Source organism: Papaver somniferum, chromosome 3 (genome assembly GCF_003573695.1).
Source record: "Papaver somniferum cultivar HN1 chromosome 3, ASM357369v1, whole genome shotgun sequence".
Taxonomy (NCBI): Eukaryota; Viridiplantae; Streptophyta; class Magnoliopsida; order Ranunculales; family Papaveraceae; genus Papaver; species Papaver somniferum.
In genome coordinates this window covers 159021014-159041849 of record NC_039360.1, presented here as the reverse complement: position 1 = coordinate 159041849, position 20836 = coordinate 159021014, and the positions used below count along the sequence as shown (strand labels likewise).

The following is a 20836-nucleotide window of genomic DNA, read 5'->3' as shown; positions in this document are numbered from 1 at the left end:
GATTCTTAAGATCATTAATCTGGATTTTATGCTTCAATTACGTTGTAATCATTTAGCTAAGCGGGTTTAGTACTTGGGGAGTCACAAATAGCCCCCAAAATTAAGATGTTTCGCTGGCACTGAACTTTTTTTATCGAGAATGCGGACACGTATTTCAAGTCGGCCAGAAACTTAAGTTTTTTCGCTTAGATGTCGGCATTGTTGTTTCATATCGAGCATGCCGACAAGTCTGTGCCGGTATAAATCGAGAAAGCAGAAACGGTACAAACACAAAGTACCGACATGGTCTTGAAACATGTTTCCTTGCCGGCATATGTACATACAAGATTCTGGGAACTACAATTATGACTATCGGCATGGCACTTATAGTAAAAGCATTATCGGTGCCGGTAGTAATTGAAGTCTGAAACTGAAAATTTTCATTTATAATATTTATTTTACTTTCTTCTTTTAGAAGAATTGTCTTCTACAAACAACAATAACACTTTAAAAAAAAATTGATCATCACTTTCCTTTTGAACTAAGCCATATATTTTTATTAAACTTGAATGGTTGTTTAGTATTTTCGCCCCTAAAATCACCTCTTGGCAAGCCTCTAAATATGAGAATAATAATATATATCCCCGATTAAAACCAAAACTAGCTTCTCAACTCTCAAGGTGTGTGTATCATATCATCGATGTAAACCAAGTGTAAGAATATCCTGATTAAACTGTTGACCATCTTCGCATTCACTTCATTTCTTTCTACTTTTCTTCTTCACCATTCTCTCTGTGTAGATTGAAGAACAAAGAACAGCAAAAATATCTTGACTATGCAAAAGGCATGATGATCTGGACTATAAAAATAACAAACCCTATAAATCAAACCCTTGATTCAGATTCTCTTCGATCCCATTTCCTCTTTCTAATTTGAAAGAAGTTTGTATAGTCGAGGAGGAGGGTTTCAAATAGAAGACATGAATAATCCCAAGCCTCACTCATTCAAAGTCGTCCTTCTCGGAGACGGTAAGTCTAAATTTATCATTTTTGATTCTGGGTTTTGTTTAATTTCATCTAATTTTGATTATTAGGGAGTTTATTGAATGAATTAGGGTTTTATTAATTTTATGATATGATTGTTTGCACAGGTAGGGTTGGGAAAACATCATTAGTATTGAGATATGTGAATGATATATTCAATGATCAACAGCAAGCAACTGTACAAGCTTCATTTCTAACTAAAAGGATTCTTATACGAGGTCTGCCTATTACTCTTTCTATTTGGGTATGCAGTTTCTTCTTTCATCTTATTTTCCTCTTTAGTTTCTTGATTCTGGTTGAGTTTTTCTAATGGTTATCGAAAACGATTCATTTGTCAATACAATGATATTAGAACCAGTTTTTCATGGATTGTGATTTGGGAATATCAAAATGGCTACCACGCATATAGAAATTTGGTTCTTGGACTTTTGTTTAATGTTCTGTAGGTGCTAGTTATAGTGGAGATTGTTGTACTTCTGAGGTCTGTTTCATTTTGGAGTTGGTTAAGTTAGTATTTGTTATGAAGTTGTCTCAAGTGAGCTCTGAGATTGTAGTTTTTGCAATCCAATGATGTTGTTCAAACTACAATGTTCATCAACTTAAACATGAACATGAATGTTTTTGGAACTTTTGTATGTACAGTGCACTTTCTTGAGTTCGGTTGTACGGTATCTATCATGATAAATGGAACCCCCATCTTAATTACGAGGTTTGTATAGACTATGGAGGCCAATGAGCATCATCTGTATAGGACATCAATGTTTTTGTAACTGTGATAGTATATTTGTTCTGTTATGAACTATGATTTACAGACATTGGAACGAGACTGAGATATAAATATGAGGTTTGTGTTTGTAGGCCAATGTGCATTAGGTGTATATTATCTTTGTACTTGGTCATTCCTTTAGGTGTTGCTATAAACGGAGTTCATAATCTTCTGAGTTCTGTATCTTTTTAGAGTTCGCCAAGTTAGTGGTTGTTGTTCAGTAGTTGCTAGTATCTAAGGCTTCGGTACTATGTAAGTGGAGAATGCAACCTATTAATTACCACATGAAACCTGGTTTCCTCCATGTGGCACTTTCTGCATATCCTGTGTGGTTGTTCGAGCCTCACAATCTAACAGTAGTTTTGTAGTGATTTAAGTCAATTCATTATCAGCGTCATTGATATTAGTACCAGTTCTGTATGTATTGTGATTTGTGGATATCAAAATGGGTGACTGGGTGTTAGTGGAGGCTAATGGGCACGACACATGTGGGAATTTGGTTCTCGGATTTTGCTGAGTGTCATCCTTAGGTGGTAGTTATAAAGGAGCTGTTTATGAAGCATTTTTATTGCTGTACTTCTGACGTCTGATTCAGTTTAGAGTTGGATAAGTTCGTATTTATTGTGGAGTCTCATGTGAGCTCCAAGAATGTGATTTTAAAATATGAGGTATTAGTGGGGGCCATTGGGCAGGGTGTCTAGGAATTTTGTTCGTGGACTTTCTTTGAGTGCCATAAGTAGGTGCTAGTTATAGAGGAGCTTTCCATGATGCATTTTTATTGCTCTACTTCTGAGGTCAGATTCCTTTTAGAGTTGGACTGTAGACTGTGTGTGTGGAGTCGGTAGACAGTGGAGGTCAATGGGAATCATGTGCACATGTTCTTGGACGTTCATCGAGTGATATTCATAGGTGCTGGCTACAAAGGAGCTGTGCATGATCTCTGAACTGTTTTAGAGCTGGTTAGGCAGGCTTTGCTTTGTATCAATCTCAAGTCAGCTCTAAAATTGTGATTTTTGGAATTCAGTTTTGCTGTACTAATGTCATTACTTAACACAAATGTGAATGCTTTTGTAACTTCTTGAGTGCCGTTTGTAGGTGCTGGCTGTATATATAAGCTTCCCATGATCTTCTGCGTTCTGTATCATATTAGAGGTTGTTAAGTTGGTGATTGTCGTGCAGTAGTTGGTAGGATCTAGGGCTCGGTACTGTGTAAGGAGATATTGTAACTATGCTCCTGCATCAGTAACTTATTTATCACCACACAGAACCAAGTTTCTTTCTTATAGGACTATTCCTAGCAATCCCATGTATGGCTGATCGAGCTACACACTCCAATGGTAGTCTCATTTAAGATCATTCTGTTAAACCCGAAACATGAATGTTTTTGTAACTTTATTGTCTATGAAGCATTTTTTGCGGGTTCTGAATATTTGTCTATCTCTTGTTTGGTGGCAGGATACAGCAGGACAGGAACGATTTCATGCTTTGGGGCCAATATACTATCGTGATGCAGATGGTTGGTATTTGTTACATCTATTTGGCTTGCGACATCTTTACTGACTTGCTATGTTGTATCTTCTAACTTTAATTTGTTGCTTGGTTGTGTGATATTTTGTTGCAGCTGCGCTTTTGGTGTATGACATCATGGACAATGATAGCTTCATTCGGGTGACAAATTGGGTGAAAGAACTCCAGCAAATGGCTTCCAAATCCATAATTATGGCAATTGCTGCAAATAAATCTGATTTGGTTAGAGCAAAGCAGTTCAATCTCGAAGAAGCTGAAAGGTAATCAGTAAGTTTTAACTGCAGTGTCTTGCATTTTAGCTCATTATCAACGCAATACAAATAAAACATTAATCTGCTCATCAAGAATAAACTCTGGGATTTCTTAAATATGTTCCTCCTGAGTCTTTGATATGGATGTGATTTTGTGATACTGTGCTGTGCAGTTATGCTACTTCAATCGGAGCAAAATTGTTTATGACATCTGCTAAAGTCGGTACAGGAATTGATGAAGTCTTCCTTGATATTGCAACAAGTAAGCTACATTCAACTAACTTTTGCTTTTGTTCTGTGATTTTCTTAACTACAATTGCCTAGGGGTACCATTTTTTTATGTATAAGTTCCAGTTTGGTTTTTTTAGGATAACCATCCCATCCATGTAAAAGTTTACCTCAGTTCAGCAATAAGAGCTGTAGTGTTGGTGATGATAAATTTGTTAGTAATCTATTTTTCGCAGGAGTATTGCAGAAAAAGCTTAGTACTGAAGGTTTATCTCCTCCTCGTCCAAAGAAAGGGATGCTCATCATAGACGACGAGCCTGAAAAGGAACAACAATTGAAATGTTGTTCATAGCATAAGCGGTGTTGGTGGACGCAAGAATACTAATAAGACAGCTGTTATAAGCTCACTAGAATACTAATAAGGAAGCTGTTATAGCTCACTGAAAGTGCTCATTTCGTCAGCCATCTCTGACAAAATCTATTTACACTACCCTTATATGACTCCCTAACTCTTAATACTTTGTAGTCTAGCTTCTGTAATATTTCGCAAATTCTTCCTACTGGGTAGTTCAGTATTTGTAGTTGGCTTAGTGGATAAATGCAGGAGGTTTTAGAATGCTTTTACTTGAAACAATTCACTGCTGGACTGGAAATGCTAAATTCATACTCTGTTTCATTTGATGGGTGCTGTAAAGGGGACTTATTTTTGCTAACTGAAGGACCAGGTTTTTCAATTTTCGTTGACCAAGGTCTAAGTAATTTCACATAGGCACACATACATGAGATTCAATTTATTCATCACCACTACATGTGATAATCAGGGTATTGAAAGCAAATGAGTGTTGGACATGATTTTTTCCGTTTCACAGAGGGTGCAAGAAATACAAAGAACCAGCGGGACAGTACAGCCATATGTGAATTTTGCAAATTATGGCTACGCTGAAATGCAAGTCATGTATGTCTTTTCAGGAATTTGATTGGTTCCCAGTGATGCCGGGATGAATGGTTAAAACGGTCACCTGTAATATGGAATCTGCTGTTAGGCGCCGCTTTTTTATTAGCCATATTTGGCGATGCCAACTCAGCTCGCAACTCCAATTTATTAGCGACGGAACTGGTTGACACATTATTGTAGTTGCAATTTGTCACTGGGAGTACAAAACACACTATATGACGACAATAACTTGGGGATTTATTTCTCTTAAAACCATTCAAAAAACAGTGACAAAAACGAAATATGTAGGTGCTTGGTAAGTTTAACAAGAAGATCAAGGTTAATTATATCATAACCTATTCGGTCACCTTTCAACCATTAATTCGGTGATTAGTGTATTGTGCTGATGATCAGCGCAAGGCTTGCTGCAACCACCTGCGAGGAGGAATAATTCCATTGGTCGTGTGGTCATATTCTGGAACTTTGTCATCTGTCAAGTGAAAACCTGTGATCATTTCTCTAGAGCTTCAATATGACCTTTTCCTATTCTATCAAGTGGTTGTTAGTTGATTCTAATGGGTACAGGAATTTGATTGGTTCTTGGACTTTCGTCTAGTTTTCCAGGAGTAGGTGAGTTAGTTATCAATCATAATGGAGCTTTCCATGGAGCAATGCCGTACTTCTGAGACCTGGTTCATTTTGGAGTTTGAACTTATAGTATTTGCCATGTCTTTAATGGTCCATTTCTTGTTTGGTGGGGATACGGCAGGACAGGACTATTTCATGCTTTGGGGCAGATGTACTATCGCGATCGATGCACACCGTTGGTGGTTATTAAAGAATATAGAGTCAGAGATGCCAAAAACGTGGGAACACGTAGTTCTGGAATCTTATTTGACACTAAGAAACAAGTTTCTCTTTAACTATTGGAGATGCCACAGCGTTACAACGTTTGGCTAATCAACTGAATCATGGGACAAATTAATGTAACCATAGGCGCCTTCTCTCTCTATATATATCATAGCTTATCGGTATTTAGAGTTAAACCGAAACATATTAAGTGAGAGAGATAATTTTTGCAATGGGAAGCTATTCATCTGACTATCTTCTTAACAACTTGAAGATCGTGAAGAAACCAACTCTGGTAACTCCTGCAAAAGAAACACAAAATGGCCACTATTTCCTCAGTAATCTCGACCTGATTGTGCCCGTGACATTCTCTACTGTATACTACTTTAAGGAAGCGGCACCTTCATTTGTTGAAAGCATCAAGGATTCCTTGGCAGATATTCTTGTTTACTATCATCCATTTGCTGGTCGTTTATTAATTAATGAAGATGGGAAGCTGGTAATTAATTGCACAGGCGAAGGTGCTGTTTTTGTTGAAGCTGAGGTTGATTGTTATATGGACGAGATTGGAGATTTTGAATCATCTGATCCTAAAACACTTCCTAAGCTTGTATACGACAGAAGTATTGATGCAAAAAATATGCTCGAAGTTCCACCACTGGCGGTTCAGGTAATTTCTGAATAGACTATATATACTGTACTATATACTCCCTTCATTTCTGGATAACAATTATTATCACTTTTCTAGTTTGGCGTTTTTTTAGGCTAAAACGAAAAAGTGAAAGCACTTTTTTGTTCTTCAGAAACGGAGGTAATATGAAAATATATTTGACGTACGAGTAATGAAAAAGGATGCAGTTAGCTAATCTTGTGATTAATCATGACCAATGTGTGTTTGGATGCAGGTAACCAGATTCAATTGCGGAGAATTTATACTGGGAGTAAGCGTGAACCACTGTATTGTTGATGGACTTTCTCTCGTGGAGTTTTTGAACTCATGGGGTGAGCTTGCAAGAGGCTTGCCATTAACCATACCCCCATTTTTAGACAGAACTGTACTCATAGCAAGAAATCCAACTAAGGTAGAGTTCACTCATGATGAGTACACAGAGATTGAAGACATATCGAAAAACACTACTAATCTTGTCCAAGAAGAAGATCTCGTCTTCAAGTCATTTGTTTTCGACTCAATGAAGCTAAAACAACTCAAAACAAAAGCAATGGAAGATGGGATTCTTCAAACATGTTCTACTTTCGAAGCACTGACTGCTTTTATGTGGAGAGCTAGAAGTCGAGCGTTAAAACTCCTTCCAGATCAAATAACAAAACTATATTTTGCTGTTGATGGTAGGGATAGATTTGTTCCTCCATTACCTGAAGGGTATTTCGGCAATGGTGCAATGTTCATGAGTACTCTGTGCTCATCAGGTGAGCTACTAGGGAACCCAATGTCATATTCAGTTCAACTTATTCGAAATTCGATTAAATCAGTTACAGATAGTTACATAAGATCCTCAATAGATTGCTATGAAGAAACAAGAACTAGAGCTTCTCTATCTGCCACATTCTTGGTAAGTACTTGGTCTAAGCTATCTTTTCACACTATTGATTTCGGGTGTGGAGTACCAGTTTCATTTGGACCAGTTCCTTTTCCGGGTCTGGATTTATTCTTACCCTATGGAGACGATCGAAAAGGTATAAATGTATTCATCGGCTTGCCTTCTTCTGCTATGAAACTTTTTGAAAAACTTATGGAGATAAGTATTCAATCTATCGATTGATTCATCATGATCTCTTCTATCTCCAAAAAGATTACGTATAGCTTATCTGTGTTGTTTCATGTCCGTCCGTCGCGCATTTAAACATGCATAGTAATAAAGCCAGGAGATTTGTCTCTATATCTAATCTCCACATGTGGCATTGGTTTGTGGTTGTTTAAAAATGTCTACGTTAATGATGTCAAGAGTGCTTTTGTCATTTCATTATTATAAGTAAACATAAACAATGTACGATGTTATGGAATTGTTTGTATTAAGTTAAGTTGTTGGTGACATTTGTTTATAAGTTGCATCCAAACTTCATTTTCTCAATGTTATCGATGGAATTTGTTTTTCTTGCTTCCAAGTTCCTAACTGCTCTTTAAATAACAACTGTTTCATGACAGACGAGATAGAGAACCTACAACTACTGTTTTAATTGTTTCTTTATCGGTTGCAAGAGGATATATAATACATGCATACTACCTCTCTTGTGTTTTGTACTTGAAAGGTACGTTGGCCAAGAAAAACGTACGGAGTACGACTGCATGTGGTTTCGTGGACCCAGTCGTTGTGTTCGAGTTATGATGCAAGCACATGTATACTTCATAACTATCACTACCCATGATGGTAAGTTTCGGTAAAAGGGTAAGGATTTCTGCACACTTTTATTTTTACACTCGCACATCAGACGTTATAATTGTGAATAAAAACCACATAATAACGGATTTGAAGTTAATATTTTGAGATATATATATTCCTCTTACAATGATCTATGTTCCTAACGAAAACGAACGCATTCCGAAATATAAAACCTCACAATCTAATGGTTTTAATTTCAATGGATATAAATTCGTTAATTTTCAATGTCCGTTTTCAAAGCAGTTGATGGTGGTGATATAATCTTGGAATACGCTCATTTTCAGTAGGAACATAGATCTTTGTAATATGAACATATCCCCAATATATTAACTTCAAATCCGTCAACATTTGGTTTTTATTTACAAAAATGACGTCCAGCGTGTGAGATAGTGTGAAAATAAAAGTGTGAAAGGATCCTTCCTCTTGTTATTGGTGGAATGTGTATTTCTTGCTTCCAATTACCTAACTCTTAAAATAATAATTGTTTCGTCACAGACGAGATAGATAACCTGGCGAGATTGGGGTATACCCAATTTTAAGTGGACTCTTTTTAAGGGCTAAGGGGGAGTCTTAATGGATGAAGTTACAATACTACCCTTGCCCTTTATAATTCTATTACCCTAATCAGTTTTTTATTTTCATTTCATCTTCCTTCTTCTCTTCTTCTTCTCCTCCCCCAACCATACCGACCTCCCCCACCACCACCATCAAAACTCGACGATTAAATTAAGTGGATCGTCGATTTTCCGATTAATCTTCAAAAATGGAACCGCCACGACCTAGGGCAAGTCGTATGAAAGAAACTAACCGAAAACCCAATGAGTATAACCCTGGAATTGCAAGTTTGGTTCAAAAGAAAGTGAAGAAAAAAACGGTCCAAGAAGGAGAATTCGCAGCCGCTGAAACACGAGAAATGGTGCGATTAAGAAAGTAAGGGCATACTTAAACTCACTCCAGTACTTCAATCTCATGTTTACATGTCAAATTAGGTCAGAAAAATCGAACTTGTGAATTGGCAGTTGCGACACCAGCAAGGTATTATGTTATCGACCTTGCCGACTTTTCATATATAGGGTTTGGCCGGCAGGCTCTATGGTTGAAGATCTTGCCGGATGTTGAATACCTGTAACTGGTACTTGCAAGGTCGGCAAGTTATTAAACCCAGGACCCTGCCGGCGGAAGTTTTTTATTTAGCCGAATTGGTTATATATTTTTACCCTGCCAGCTGTATATCAATTTTTTTTGTATCTCCTGATGCCTTGAATTATGAAAGTCGGAATGGTATTTGGATAAAACCATGCTGGATGTTTGTTAGCCGACAATGTATGGGTAAAGGAGCTTGCCGACTGGTTTGGTAAAAAATCCTTGTATCTACTTTGTTCAAAATTTTTATAAGCCGGCAGGTTATTTGGATAATACCCTGCCGATTACAGTTTCGCCGGCATGAATGTTTTAGTCGACTCTTCCGAATGTTGTGTAGCCGGCAAGGTTGTATTTGTCGACCCTGCCGACCTATAAATTTTTTTCTTAATCATTCTTGTTCAGGTTGCAAAAGGCAAAGAAGAAATCTCTTAGTCCTCCCTCAAGACCTCCTCGTGTTGGTGACAAACTCTTGACTTCAACACATCGAAGGGCATATGTTGTACCTGGAACGCTCAAGATCCGTGTACCGAATGAATCTGAACCACTATCGGAACCCAGTGATTCAGACGAGACTCCAGATGAAGACCAATCAATTCCATCTGGTAGAAGAGGTGATGATGATGATGTTGATGAAAGCACTCCGGCTGCTGGAGGAGGTAACAATGATGATGATGATGATGATGGTGATCAAGACATGCCTACTGTTGGAGGAGGTGATGATGATGATGATGATGATGATGATGATGATGATGATGGTAATGGAGATAAATATAAGAATATCGAAGAAGAAATTGTTGAAGAGGCAGTGGAAGAAGAAGAAGAAGAAGAAGAAGGAGAAGAAGAAGAAGAAGAAGAAGAAGAAGAAGAAGGCGATGGAGAACAAATTCAAGCTAATGTTCAACAAACCGAAGCTTGAACTTCAACTGAAAACGGAAATAAGAAGAGGGTGATCACCAAACCAGCTCATTCCCACATGCCTCCCCCTCACTTGATGGTTACACTGAAAAATGGTGAGGCTCCAAGGGGGTCCCTAAGAGATGGTGGAGATGTTATTTTTGGATACAAAAACTCATGGGCATATACGATCCATAATACTATCGTAACTAATCTCAATCCGTCTTTGTTTTTTATTCAAGCTTCATGTTCAGTGACTAACACTTGGGATCTTGAGGATGAAAGTGAGGAGGTGAAAGTGATTGTCAAGAACTCCGGGTTGTGGCATGCGGTAGAGAGCTCGAATATTGAGCATGATAGAGTTACAGTATCTGCATTCTGTGAGAGGTTCTACGGAGAGACTGATACAATGTTATTCCCATTCGGTGAGATGGCGATAACTTCCGATGATGCTCATCAAATTCTAGGCCTTGAGGTTGAGGGAAAAGCAGTCAGTGAGGGCTTCGATGATGATTTTTCTTTCAAGGATATTTACAAATTGAGCCAGAAATTGTTCGGTTCGAATCAGATTGAGACAGAGTCTATGCTTGAGAAAAAAGAAGGTCGTCTAACCAAGAAGTTTAATCTGAAGCAATTGAGGGACACATTATCTGAGACCAATAAAATCTTTGATAAGGAAGGAAGGGTGAACCCGGTGCGAATCAATGCTACTGTGTCAGCTTATTTGTTATATGTCTTGGGCAAATGTATCTTCCCCGACAATTTCGGAAGCCTGGTCGACGCCAGTTATGTGCAACTATTGGATCCCTTAGATAAGATGCGCGAGTATTCTTGGGGTACTGCGATGGTCGCCTTCTTGAACAATGAGTTGACAAAGGGTTCTAGGGCACTCATGATAGACACATTTTTGTGTCTAATTTGTCCTCAATGTCAGTATTGTTGGAACTCTATTTTTGTACTAATATTGTGTTTTTATGTATTTTTAGGAAATAAACATTTTTTGGAAAATTTGGCTCGAAAAGTTGATTTTGGCACCCGGAGGACAAGAGTTATTCGGAATCTCGCTTTTGGATAAGGGGTAACCTAATTACTAAGGGGCACCACCAGGACACCTTCTTCTCAAATTCAAATAAACTTTTTGGCGGGAAAATTGGTTCATCAACTGGCAGAATTTCAATCGACAAAATGAAGGTGTTGTGGTGCGATTCAATGGCTCAAACTTGGTAGGAAGATGTGATATAGCTTAAGGAACACATTTTGGGCATCGAATTCGATCGGAATTGGCTGGAAAATTCGTGATGATTCACACACCCAAAACAGAGCATGTGTACTGTAACACGAGCAAAATTGAAGTTCTTGTGTGCATGGAGGAGTTCTACTAGCGTTGAAAGAGTTTTGAGACGTGGAGAAGGCTAACTAGAGCGTGCAGGATCAAATCTAACGTGTGTAGAAGCCAAAAATGGAAATTATTGTTAGATATGGGCAGCAAAGAATAATCGAATTAAATAGAAAATATACGCAATCAATGGTCGGATTTCTTGCTCCAAAACTCTATAAATACAAGTATCGGTCATTGGGAAGAGGCGGTCGAGAGTTTGGGGAGGTTTGGAGGCGAGCAGAGAGGCGCAGGAGGAGTTGCAGAGAAGTTACCTGCTGTTGCTGCTGCCATTAACACGCCTGAAGAACACGAAGAACGGACTCGCAGAAACAGTCGTTTATCAACAGCAACATCGATTGTCGTGTGTGGGTCGTAGTTCTTCAACGACAACAGCAACTCAGCTCTGTCGTTGATTCTGGACGTCTTCTGTGGGTCGCAGAGTTCTATTTTACATCAATTTCATGTATTTCTCTTCATTGTAAAACACTTTTGAGCATCAATGAAATATTTTGAGAGCATTTTTACTATGATGAGTTAAACCCCAACACTGGGGCGACGGAGGAGGCCGAGCTTCATAAATGGGTAATTTTATTAATTCTTTTTAAGATTTTTGCATTAAAAATTAATTGAAATATGATTTGATTAAATTGGGTGTTATTTGATTAGATGGGTCATGCTTAGCTTAGGTGATTTGATGTTCCATGCTTAACATTTACAACCAATGTTTTGAGAATCGACTTTGGCAAAATAAGAGTCCATATATGTTTTGAGCTATTATTGTTGAGAATAAATCATTAAGCCTTATGTTATGAAGATTGGCCGAATCATTAGTCCCAGTACCTCTCTACCAATTTGTCAATATTTGTATATATATTTTTAAATCTAAAAATCCATTACCTTCACAAGTTCGAGTTTGAACGATACCCCTTATCATCATTACTACAACCACAAAAAAATCTTTTATCAACTCACTAAGCAAGTTAACGGAAACATATGTCTCTTCCAGGTAATTTTATTGTCTAAATAATTTATATTTGCAAAATTCTCTTAAGGTAAGATTCTTACTAAACTTTGTGTTTGCATAGGTTTGGATATATGATCACTTCCCTTCTTTGGTGAAAGCCAAATCCTACATCAAAGTGGATGGGAATGTTGCGGTTGATAAGACAAGAGCGCAAAGGTACAACTTTAAGGGTACTCTGGATAAGGAAATTCCACAAAATCTTATCAAAATCCGGATCGCCATCGACAAATTGACTGCAGATGATGTGTTATTTGATCCGTATCGAGATGCTAGAAATCAAGGTTTAATCTAAAGGAGAGATGAAGTTGCATTATACTATGGACCCTTAATGACCGCGGATGGTCGATATTCAATGTACGATCCACATCGGGTAATGCGATAATTGGGTTACGTCCAAGAAGAACCTCATTTAGATGAAGATAAGCCGTTCTTTACTGTGTTGAAGGATGACTGCTCCACGTCCCAAAAAACTATTGACGTCTCTCACGCTCCACCGCCAACTCTAGAACATTGGGACGATAGACGTGGCCGTATAATCGATATGAGTCTTTTGGACGAGGTGACCGAAATTCATGAATCTAGTGAGAGATACATGTCGTGGTACTTGGGTTGGGCTCGTTCTACTATGATTAGGGAAATGACTGCTGAAGAATTGGCTTGTAAGAGGAAGATGGCATCGAAAGACCCGGCAACAAGTCTTAAGTTCTTTGTAAGTATTTTAGAGTTGCTCTTACTGTTTTAAGATTACATTATCGAATCATTTTATTAATTGTTTGTTGTTTAATTGAAAATATAAGGAGCAGTTGAAGACCTTTGTGAAGGTGTTGTGTTGCGCGAAAGACAGAGGAGAGCCTTTGTCGATTGAAGAGAAAACCAAGCACATTGACCATGCTTGCAATGTTGATAATGAGGATTCCCATGAATTTTTCAAGCAAGCTGATGCTGAAGTAAAGAGGGAAGAAAAATCCAGGAGGGAAGCACAAGCAAAGATGAATGCTGACAGAAAGAGGGCTCGTAGTGGTCATGGTGGTGAAGGTAGTAGTAATGGTGGTGTTCCTAAACGGGTTCGTGGTCGTGGTCATGGTGGTGAATGAATGCAGTCTCTAGTTTATTTTTTTATGTTGTGTTGGACAAATGTTAAGGTTAACGGTTAGACAAATGTTTTTTTTAAAGGTTCATGGGACATGTTTTCGTATTTTGGACAACAAGTGTTGGATATTTAGTTTTTGAATGAATGGTTTGTTTATCTATGTAAAGTTTCAATACTTATGCCGGCATGCTTTTTTTAAGTTACAGTGCCGACCACACCAGGGCCGGAAAGGTTTTGAACTGTCAGACTGCCGGCCCTGACACCAAAAATTATTTGCGTACTAGGGTTGGCAGGGTAATCAGATCAAAACCTAGTCGGCTATGAAAAAGCCGTCAGGGTATTATATTATCGACCCTGTCGGCTATGAGTTGCAGAAAATACCTTCTCCTGATGCCTAAAATCATCATAAAGTCGGCATGGTTAAAATTATGTTCCCTGCCGACCACACCACAACAGGCACTTTAGTGACCAAATACCATTCCAACGGATAAATATAAAATTGCATGAACTCCTGATGCCTAAAAGTCATAAGGTCGGCATGCTAATAAATTTCATACCCTGCCAGCCATACCATAGCCGGCACCCTAATAACAAAATACCTGTCCGGCAGTTATTCAGAAGAAAACCAACTCCTGATGCCTAAAAGTCATAAGGTCGGCATGGTAACAAATTTCGACCTTGCCGACCAATGTTAGTCGGCTTATTATGGAAACAAAAACCTCGCCGACTGATTCAAAATTCAAATTTTTGCAAGTACAATTGCATTGATTGACTTGTATTTGGATACTATAACGACCAAACTTGGGAACCATCCTATAAATACACTACTTATCTCTACAAAACAACACACAACTATTTGCATATACTCTCCAAGGCTCATATCATCATACACTCCATCTAACTCACCCAATAGCTCTCTACACATAACAATGGCTTCATTTGATTCGTATGTAGATTTGGCAATCACCAAAGCTTGGTACGCGAAAACTAGAGTAAGACATGCGTCCTCCGAAAGGGTGGATGCCGTTACCTTTTGGGCTAGGGTACACAACAAATTTAGGCAAGACGTTGGGAATCCTAATAGAAAAAGTGTCCAACAAGTCCATGCTAGCCACCAAGTCATCGAAAATGCGATACTCGCTTTTTTAGCTCTCCAACCCCGGATTTTCAACGTCACCAACTTCAACTTGTCTATTGAACAATTTGTAAGTATGTTTGTGGTTTATTTTACGTGATCCATGTTGTTTAGTCTTCCCACTAAACACCACTAACAAAGTAAGTTTGTGTTTTGTTTTTGTAGCATGAAGCCGTGAAAGCGCGCTACTTGGAAGAAAAAGGGGAAGCATTCGCCTTCGATGAAAGCTATCACTTCATGATTGACAAAATCTCGGAGTATGCACCAGACTTCATGGAGGCCGGAGATGAATGGGATTCCTCCGACGAAGCTTGATGGTTTTGGTGTAGGTTTTGTCGGTGGACAAGGAATTGGGTTTTATGTTTCAATCAATGTAGTAACCAAAATTGCATGAATAAAGTGAATTACATCTTCTCATATTCTGTTTTCTGTTGAGTATAACTACAGGCCGGCAAGGTTATAATTCCTTAGCATGCCGACTATAGGTCAGTCGGAAGTGTTTTAAATTACGTGCATGCCGACCATATGATAGTCGGCATGGTAAGAAATATTTACATGCCGACGGTAAGATTGTTGGCCCAAGATAGTCGGCATATTCTTCATTCAAAGACCCTTCCGGCCCAAAAAAGGTCGGCGTCTTCTTCATCGATGGACCATGCCGGCTACACTTAGTCGGCATCTTATTCAAACCTCGACCATGCCGGCGAAACTTAGTCGGCACTTTATCCAAACCTGGACCTTGCCGACCTTTCATTTTTCAAAACTAAATTTTTTGATTGAAATCAAACTCATAAGACGGGTTAAAGGTTAATACTGAATTCTCATTTTCAAAATTTTAATCTAAACTCAATTAATTAACCTAATCAGAATTTTTAGTGTTAATTAAACAAGAGCATATTAGTCATTTAGAAAATATAAGGTTAAGGGGTGGCTTCTTTTACTTCAAAATGACCTAACTTTTGTCTCATTAGGTATATCCCAATTAATCTGGATATTCTCCAATCTCGCCGGGATAGATAAACTACAACTAATGTTTTTATTGTTTCTTTATCAATTGCAAGAGGATATAAAATATATGTAGTTCTCGTGTGTTGTACTTGAAAGGTACTTTGGCCAAGAAAATCGTACGGAGTACGACCGCATGTGGTTTCGTAGACAGTCTTTGTCTTCGAGTTTGTCTTCGAGTTATGATGCAAGCACCTGGATAGTACTTTGTAACTATCACTGCGTACTTACCTGGACGGGGGTCTATGGATGATCATGCAGGCCTATGATCTAGGTTAGTGGCTTCCATTGCATTTTGGAAGGGCTTTCGCCTAAGATCTTTTGTTCCCGAGGGGAAACGCGTCCGTGCGGCCGCTGCCTTTTTGTAAAAAAATAAAAGAAAAACTATCACTGCGCACGTTGGATTTGGTGAACAGTGGTTCCTTATGAATGGTGTTTTAAACCACAGAGAAACTGTACACACGCATAAAAGGTAGACCCGCTCTCTAAGAGAAAACGGGATCTCATTCATGGGTTTTACTGTGAGCGTACATTATTTATGTACAGTAAAATTTTGATAAACTAATTATTTCGCTAGAATAATAAAATTCCCAAATTCCAAATAGGATTTTATAAGCTAAATTTTTTAACTCAATAAATTAATAATTTTGCTAAAATTATAATTTTTTTAGTTTCAAGATAATTAATTTAACGAAATTTTACTGGAAGAATTTTTGTTTTGTAAAAAAAGCAACCAGCAAGAGTTCCCACTAATAATTAGGGGCTGAACTATAACCTAACTTTCCCCGCTTAAGGCGGACCAAAAGTCTAAATATTCTTTCTTTCCCACTGCTTATTTTAAGTTGGTCGTTAAAACATGTTTAAGATTTAAAATTAAGCCTGGTGCAAAGAACCGGTAAAGTCTCTCCTATACGTAATTCTTAGTTCCATTGCTGCTTAACTTTTGTTGAAACTCAAAGACTTCGTAATATATAGTAAAATTTCTCATAATTTTTTTAAAGTTTGTGTAATGGGAAATCTATAACTCTATTTGTAAACTTTGATTGTTGCTCAAAAGCTCACTATTTCTTCATGCTTTTATTTCAGCATGGCTTTCTTCTTGGCCTAGCCGAGCTTCAAAGTCTTTTATTTGAAAGGTTCCATTAGGTTTGTCATTTTAATTCCAACCGAACTTTAAACTTATTTTTTAACATAGAGGTAATTTAATTCGATCGAGCTAAAAAAAAGTTATTTTGTATCTTTTAATTCGAATGATAATTTAGATATGTTTCAAAAAAATATATATATTTGTTCTTTTTCATTTTTAAAATAACCTTATCGGACCACCTTTGATCGCAATATTTGATGTTTGATTCCTAACAGACACAATCCCAATTTGCGCAAACGATTCAGCCCAAGAATTATGTAACCCGCCAGGGTTAGCCCATATGAAGTTTCCTTTTATTTAAAAATCATATTTCTTCCCTTTCTATAACACCCCTTGTTTTAGCATGGTGCATGCTTAAAGATGCGTCATGGCATGAGATGAAGTTTCATCTCAATCTTCTGTTGCGTGTTAAGAGGCATATTGGTCAAACGCCAATATCGTGCCAAAATGGCGCATTATATATGTTGGGCATGTTGGCCAAGGGCCAATATTGCGCCAAGTGTGGCGCATTATGTAGGTTATATTGGCCAAGAACCAATGTCACATCAAATGGTGCATTAGGCCAGTTGGGAGGACGGACTTGAGCAAACTAGAGATATCAAGCACATTACACAGGTCATTGTCCCATGGCCAATATCGCAGCAGAATGGTGCATCAGGCCGGTGCAGGCTAGACGAGATAATTACACCAATCACGGATGTAAATATGGAATTGGCATAGAGCCAATATCGCATAACAATGGTGCAATATGCAAGAGCAGATGGCCGAAGTAAAACACAACTATCGTAACGTAATATTAAAGTTGGCCTATGGGCCAGAACGGAAACACAACTATCATTGCGGGTTATTCAGAAATACATGGAAACATCCATGAATAATGTAGCAAGTACCTCAAAAATGAGACTTTGTGAATGTAAAAGTGGTCCCCGGGTTTAACTTGTAAAAATGTCCATAAGACATATATAGGGAGGGGTAATTGGTTGAAGGTGAATATGCGGACTATGCCCAAGTAAGCTTCATAATTTAGTCGGAAGAGCATAAACGATGTTTAGGTCTAATTTATAGATGCGAAGCCTTTCCAATGGGGCATATGATACGAAGGCATCACTATGCTATGTCGCAGACTAAATATGCGCAGCCTTTGTGCATTTTGACGGAACAACGTATACGGACCATGCCATTATTGTTGGCCACAGCCTTGCGATGAAATATATGATTGTGGCCAAACTTTATGAGGCAAGTGGTATACAAATCCTTGGATATTGCCCATACTTCCTATCAAGGCGTTCGACGTAGGCATGTACCAATGACGCATTGGGCATGGCCAGGAAAGTAAGCAATATGGATATTCAAATTAGTGGAGCTTGCATACGCCTAAGCAGAGTATGACAATATCCTGATTGATGCACCGTTAGTGCATGCATTCAGCAATGCCGAAGATAAGTAAGGAAGGTGGAATTAGGCCTTCGATGGCCTATGTGCAAGTTGCAACTGCTCATCTTCTGTTGCTACTAGCAACTGCGGCAAATTCACGCATGCCACTCGTCTGCGTGCCAAGTAACACCTATTGTTATTTTTCTACCCAGTCAACTTAAACCATTTTGAATCAGATAGATGATTCCACACTAACACCCATAATTCCTATAACCCTAGACTTCGGAAACCTTATCCTTCTCTATTTTCTATTTTCATTCATTCTTTCTATTCGGCCGTAAGAAGAAGAAAAAAAAAAAGGACGAGGATATAGGAGGTGGTGAAGAAAAGAAGAGGACGAGGATACAGATAGCATCTATCGTTAAACTTGAAGAATTTTACAACTGGTGAAGAAGCTCATATCCGAATCTCAGTGATTTAGTTTTTTCTAATTCGAATTTGATTTGATTTTATTGTTTATTGGTTTGATTTTGTTGTTGATTGTGTGTAGGAAAGAGAAACTATACAGATTTGATAAAGATGAAAATCAATAGAAAGAGGAGTTGAAACTTTGAAGCTTCTTAAAACATAAACAAAATGAGAAAAAGTTGGGCTGGTTATGAGGCAACCTAAGTTGTTGTTTTCTGTTTCCGAATCGATTTTGGTTCTATTTAAGGTGTTGATTTGATTTAGGGTTTTTTTGTTGTTGAGATTTTTTGCAATAGGGTTATTATAAGAAAAAGAAGGAGAAGGAAAGGGTTGTGTGAAATATGAACTCTAAATTCCCAATTTTATGTTTTTTTTTTTATATGAGGCTCCAAATGATTAGATCTTGATGTCTTCATCTGATGGTGTTAATCTGAGTTTTAATTTTGATTCATTCATTAGTATTGGAATGGATTTTTGTGGCCAAATTTCATTATTGAAGTAGTTGAAACCTAAGTTATATTAGGGTTTGTTGTATTTGTGGATCAAATAGAGGTTCTGAGATGAACATAAGTTTATATTAGGATTGTTTTATTTGTGGATCAAATGAAGGTTTTGAGATAGATTTGAAATTCACTGATTTTGGCGATTAATAAGAGGGTGTGAAGTAGTTTCAGCTTAGAAGAAGAAGGAAGATGGAGTGAATCTGTTGGAACCAGAAACAAGGAAGAATTGAATCTGTTGCTGGCCTTATTTTTATGAATGATTGAGTGAGTTTGGAGCTGAATTGGTTTCAATTAGGAGATGATTTTGCATGGAAGACTTGGGTATGAGCTGAATTCATTAATTGAGGTCAAATGGTTTGAGTTTTAGTGGAGTTCTAAGCTTATATTGCTGCCAGAAAATCAATAAAAGTGATTAATTTCTGTAGCTCTTGTTGCCATGAATTAAATTGGTTTTGAGATTTTTTTGTGTAAGCAGGAACAATGAAGAACTGGAGTTGCTGCTATACATGTTGAGTTGTTCAAAGGGTTAATCTATCAAGGATTCTGGAGCTTGAATACAACAAGAAATAGCTGGAGCATATGCTGCTATGTATGAATTTTGTTAAAAGTTTTCAATGGGTGTTGAACTGGATTTGTATAGACTAAATAAGACAAAATCCAACGGTATCGCTTTATTTTGCAAAGAAGGTAGCCGAAGCAAAACAGCAGCACAGCTTGACACAAAAAGCACCTAAAAAGGTTTGTTTCCTTTGGTTTCTTCTTGAACAGCAGAGTAATACTGCCTTTTGTTGCCAACTCTAATATATACATAACTATCAGTATCATTCTAAGCATTTTCTTTTTTTATAATTTGTACACAGTATGGTCCTGTTTCTAATACCTTCACACATGCTAAGATGAAGATCATTATTCCAAGGGAGCCTGAACTGGGAAGCACATAGGGAACGGAGGCTGAGGTATACATTCTTCGTATCGATGTTTATTGCTTATGACATTTTCAAGAAAACATTACACTGTACGCAACCAAACATATATGCCTTATTTTCAAACTTCAGGTCCAAGAACGTTACATATTTAGGAGAATAAGCGAAACCAACTGCACATCAATTTAAAGCACTTCCCTTGAACAGAAAGTTCGTACTTTCAGTCAATAAATTGGATATCTTCTTTCAAACATATTTATTTTTCGTGTATCTCATGAGCCATTTTGTTTCTTTTTATTTTTTGAAAATTCTCGAAGTTCATACGATGCCGTTTCGAAAAAAGAGCACACCAAAGTTGCCCCAGTTTCAAGTAAGCAATGATATGGCCCTTGATGTTTCTAGTCAGCATGATTTTGTTTGTGTATGGCATCACCATGATTTATGTGCATTGAAGGTATCCATATGCCAACTGTTAGGTATTTCACTTAACCTCATTAAAGACATTAACCTCAAATTTCCCTCATTATTTTTCTTTTTTCTTGCTTGTCCTCGTCATCTAGGGTTGGACAACATAACCTAAGGGAAGATAGAGGTTTGATGTGAGTTGCTCATTCTGGAAAAATTAGCTGACCAGGTTTGTTAGTTGTTATTAGCTGATACATTGAGAACGCGCCTTAAAATTTCCACCATAATTTTTGAGTGGGCATATGATGTCATGCCCATTGTTGCGGATGTGCGTATTCTTCTCTAGAAATTTTCTTTACTTTTTTTTTTTT

The 20836-nt window shown here is 37.7% G+C and overlaps 2 protein-coding genes, 1 long non-coding RNA gene and 1 pseudogene across 12 annotated transcripts in view; all 4 read left to right on the top strand.

Moving 5' to 3' along the window:
• Positions 1-733: 733 nt before the first annotated feature.
• LOC113357780 (ras-related protein Rab-21-like) lies at positions 734-4526 on the top strand. 2 transcript variants are annotated; one of them, XM_026601235.1, is made up of 6 exons: positions 734-1007; positions 1130-1266; positions 3244-3304; positions 3410-3575; positions 3740-3828; positions 4014-4526. In XM_026601235.1, the coding sequence occupies exons 1-6, from the start codon at positions 959-961 to the stop codon at positions 4100-4102; spliced, it is 591 nt and encodes a 196-aa protein (XP_026457020.1). In that variant the 5' UTR covers positions 734-958; the 3' UTR covers positions 4103-4526. The 2 variants fall into 2 exon arrangements, with proteins under 2 accessions (XP_026457020.1, XP_026457019.1); XM_026601234.1 differs by having other exon boundaries at positions 737-1007; positions 4031-4512.
• A 1263-nt stretch (positions 4527-5789) lies between these two features.
• Positions 5790-7628, top strand: LOC113357779 (omega-hydroxypalmitate O-feruloyl transferase-like). The gene is made up of 2 exons (XM_026601233.1): positions 5790-6247; positions 6483-7628. Exons 1-2 carry the CDS (start codon positions 5810-5812, stop codon positions 7356-7358), a joined length of 1314 nt encoding a protein of 437 aa, XP_026457018.1. The 5' UTR covers positions 5790-5809; the 3' UTR covers positions 7359-7628.
• An 8240-nt stretch (positions 7629-15868) lies between these two features.
• On the top strand, positions 15869-16003 carry LOC113362557 (annotated as a pseudogene).
• A 2467-nt stretch (positions 16004-18470) lies between these two features.
• LOC113357778 overlaps positions 18471-20836 on the top strand; it is a 2829-nt gene continuing 463 nt past the window's right edge. The window contains exons 1-5 of one of the 9 annotated variants that reach the window (XR_003363926.1): positions 18471-18612; positions 18717-19875; positions 19998-20093; positions 20193-20270; positions 20378-20792. This is a non-coding gene — a long non-coding RNA (uncharacterized LOC113357778). Of the gene's footprint in view, positions 18613-18716; positions 19876-19997; positions 20793-20836 lie in introns of those variants that run through there. The other 8 variants (XR_003363922.1, XR_003363921.1, XR_003363924.1 and 5 more) reach the window with 8 other exon arrangements.

Excerpts from the sequence above, each read along its gene's own strand:
- LOC113357780 (XM_026601234.1), top strand. The coding sequence starts at position 959 with ATGAATAATCCCAAGCCTCACTCATTCAAAGTCGTCCTTCTCGGAGAC. Across the intron at positions 1,008-1,129 it reads AGTCGTCCTTCTCGGAGACG|GTAGGGTTGGGAAAACATCA; the intron begins GTAAGTCTAAAT and ends TTGTTTGCACAG. Across the intron at positions 3,576-3,739 it reads AATCTCGAAGAAGCTGAAAG|TTATGCTACTTCAATCGGAG; the intron begins GTAATCAGTAAG and ends TGTGCTGTGCAG.
- LOC113357779 (XM_026601233.1), top strand. The coding sequence starts at position 5,810 with ATGGGAAGCTATTCATCTGACTATCTTCTTAACAACTTGAAGATCGTG. Across the intron at positions 6,248-6,482 it reads TTCCACCACTGGCGGTTCAG|GTAACCAGATTCAATTGCGG; the intron begins GTAATTTCTGAA and ends GTTTGGATGCAG.